At 58.7% G+C, this 3,022-nt stretch overlaps 1 protein-coding gene across 1 annotated transcript in view; it reads left to right on the forward strand.

The window, feature by feature from the left end:
• Positions 1 to 6: 6 nt before the first annotated feature.
• LOC103780065 (low affinity cationic amino acid transporter 2-like) overlaps positions 7 to 3,022 on the forward strand; it is a gene marked incomplete at both ends in the record, with an annotated part of 4,161 nt that continues 1,145 nt past the window's right edge. Inside the window, 8 exons of the mRNA XM_008947716.1 lie at positions 7 to 34; positions 121 to 276; positions 536 to 704; positions 960 to 1,096; positions 1,372 to 1,594; positions 2,080 to 2,216; positions 2,580 to 2,682; positions 2,803 to 2,945. Of these exons, the coding sequence (XP_008945964.1) occupies positions 7 to 34; positions 121 to 276; positions 536 to 704; positions 960 to 1,096; positions 1,372 to 1,594; positions 2,080 to 2,216; positions 2,580 to 2,682; positions 2,803 to 2,945 (1,096 nt within the window). The remainder of the gene's footprint in view (positions 35 to 120; positions 277 to 535; positions 705 to 959; positions 1,097 to 1,371; positions 1,595 to 2,079; positions 2,217 to 2,579; positions 2,683 to 2,802; positions 2,946 to 3,022) is intronic.

Consider the following 3,022-nt stretch of genomic DNA (forward strand, 5'->3'; position numbering starts at 1 on the left):
GCCGGCTGGAACCTGCTGCTCTCCTATCTCATCGGTAGGAGCCCCTTTTCCTCCCTCCTGCTCTGCTGGGGGTCTTTCCCGGACCCCACCAGCGCTGCCCCAGCCACCACCTCTGCCCAGGTACCGCCAGCGTTGCCCGGGCCTGGAGCGCCACCTTCGACCAGCTCCTCGGCAAGAAGATGGAGAGGTTTTTGGGTGCTCACGTGGCCATGGGCTCCGTGGGGCTGGCAGAGCACCCAGATGCCTTTGCCGCTGGCCTGGTGGTCCTGCTGGCAGGTAGGATGTCTCCCCCTGTGCCACCCTCCATCATGTTGGACGAACTTACCCCGCTGTGGAGTCTTCAGGGTGGTGCTGACCCCTCTGAGTCTTGGCAATTTCCCACAGCAAAGAATGGGGAATACAAGGGGAGTTTGGAGAAATCTGCAGATCCTCCTGACTCTACATCTGTCCCCATTTTCCACCCTCCCCAGTAATGTCTGCGCTGGGCCTGGTGTCATCCAAGGGGCTCAGCCAGTTGTTGTCTTTTCATCCCCAGGGCTCCTTTCCTTTGGAGTGAAGGAGTCCACCGCAGTCAACAAAGCCTTCACAGCTCTCAACGTGCTCGTCCTGCTCTTTGTCACAGTGAGTGGCTTCATCAAAGGGGACCTGAGCAACTGGAGGCTCCGTGAGGATGACCTGCCATGGACAGCTACTCCTGAGGCTGGGTACGAGGGGCTCTGCTCTCCCCGTGCTGCCCTCGGAGAGGGATGGGGGTGGCTGGGTCATCCCCCTAGTGCTTTATCCTGGGAAATCCCACTTTTCCCATTTCTCACTGCTCTGTTGGCAATGCATCAAAGAGAAAATATCCTAAGCCCTGATGGGGAATGCTGGAGGGTCGAGTGGACTTCTCATCCTGGCCCCATCCTGGGAGCCCATTGCACTGTCTCTCTGCACTGCCTGACTCTTCCTTCTCCTTCCAGAAACCAGTCTGTAGCTGACAACATGACCAGTGCCTTTGGGGTGGGAGGCTTCATGCCTTATGGCTTCACTGGGACCTTGGCTGGAGCCTCTACCTGTTTCTACGCCTTTGTTGGGTTTGACTGCATCGCTACCATGGGTGAGACAGGGAGAGATGCCAGCAGGACACACTCCTCCAAGGTTGGGGGGCATGGCAGTGGTTTTCCCTGCAGCCCCAGGAGCTGCTGTAGGGCTGGGCTGGGAATGGGCACATTCCCACCTCTGCCACAGCTCCTCTCTCCTGCCCTCTGTGCTCAGAGGAGGAGCTACTAAGAGTCCATGTGGCATGACTGGGCTGATCATTTTAAGGGTCTTTTCCAACCTAAATTATTCTATGATTAAATGAGTTTTTACAGCTGAGCTTGTCCTCCCCAGGGGAAGAAGTGAGGAACCCACAAAGATCCATTCCCATAGGCATTGTCCTTTCCCTCCTCATCTGCTTCCTCTTGTACTTTGGGGTGTCTGCTGCCCTCACCCTGATGATGCCCTACTACCTCCTGGACACCATGAGCCCTCTCCCAGCAGCTTTTGACTACGTTGGCTGGAGCAGTGCAAAGCACGCTGTGGCTGTGGGGTCACTGTGTGCCCTGACAACCAGGTAGGGGAGTCCTCTGATGGCAGCTCTGTGGCTCAGAGCAAGGCTGCACTGGAGCGAGAACACAGCCAGGAGCTATCCCCAGTCCCTTCCTTCTGCCTGTCCTGCTCGGCCAAAATCCCTCAGCCCTTCCTCACAAACCCTGTTGCTTCCCAGCCTGGCCCCTCTTGTTCCAGGAGAGCAACCAAACCCCTCAGCGTGCTGCTTTTAGCCTGAAGGTGGGAGGAGCTGGTCAGGTGTTTGGTGGCACTGTGACTGCAGGAGTAGGGTGGGGTGTATGTGTCTTGATGTGCACAGGGCTCCCTGTGACCTCTGGACATCACTTCCCTGGCACTGTACCTCACCTTATGGTGAAGGAGGTGCTGGCCTTGTCAGTACACTGTACAGATGAACAGGAGCTTCCTTGGCACCTAGGGAGGGGCAAAAGGCAGGATGGGCACTTCCTGGATTTGTGTCCCCTCTTCCCCCATCTCCTCCCCTCTCTGCAGCCTCTTGGGATCCATGTTCCCCATGCCACGGATTCTGTATGCAATGGCTCGAGATGGGCTCCTCTTCAAACCTCTGGCCAAAGTCAGTCGCCGTCAGTGCCCGGTGGTGGCCACGCTGGTGTCTGGAGGAGTGGCAGGTGGGTGAGTGATTGGGCTGCTCCTTAAGCTTGAGCAGGCTTTGGTGGATGCCCTCTGTCAGCAGGACAGCACAAACCCCTTAGCTTGCCAATACCCCCCTGTGCAGAGGGAGGTCTCCTTGCTGTGGGCAAGAGACCATTTGGCCTCAGTGCCGTCCTGGACACCAGTTCAGCCTCTCTGAGGTGGCAGGGGGCTTTGCACCAGTGGCTGGAGCATCACCATCTGATCAAGGTGCTCGAGTCCTGCTGCAGTGGGTGTCAGGAGGACTTGGGAGAGGGCAGAGGGAGAGCGTGGCTGGGATGGGCACAGCAGCAGCGTCACCAGCTCTGCCAGGAGGCTGAAAGAGCTTCTCATCCCCCCAGCTCTCCTGGCCCTCCTCTTTGACCTGAGATCCCTGGTTGACATGATGTCCATCAGCACACTGCTGGCCTACTCGCTGGTGGCTGGCTGTGTGCTGCTGCTCAGGTGAGGCTGCTGGGGACAGGGGACAGAGCTCACCCACCTTTTTTTGCTGGCCATGGCTGGGGCAAGGCACTGGCTCTGGTGCACACTCACATGCCTTGACATCCATTACCTTCTCCTCAGGTATCGGCCTGAACCCAGGGCTTGGGACAGTCCTGTGGGGAAGGTCCCAGCTTTGCAGCTCTGGTGGGACCACCTTGTCCGGCCACCCCCACGTCCCACCCCGTGTTCCTCTGCCATGGTGGCCTGGGCTCTGGCAGCCGTGGGTACGCCCGGGAGCGATGGGTGGGTTTATGGGGAGCTGATGTGGGGGGACCCGGGGGACACGGGTGGCCCAGGGGTG

The sequence above is a fragment of the Merops nubicus genome, unplaced genomic scaffold (assembly GCF_000691845.1).
Source record: "Merops nubicus isolate BGI_N331 unplaced genomic scaffold, ASM69184v1 scaffold38370, whole genome shotgun sequence".
NCBI lineage: Eukaryota > Metazoa > Chordata > Aves > Coraciiformes > Meropidae > Merops > Merops nubicus.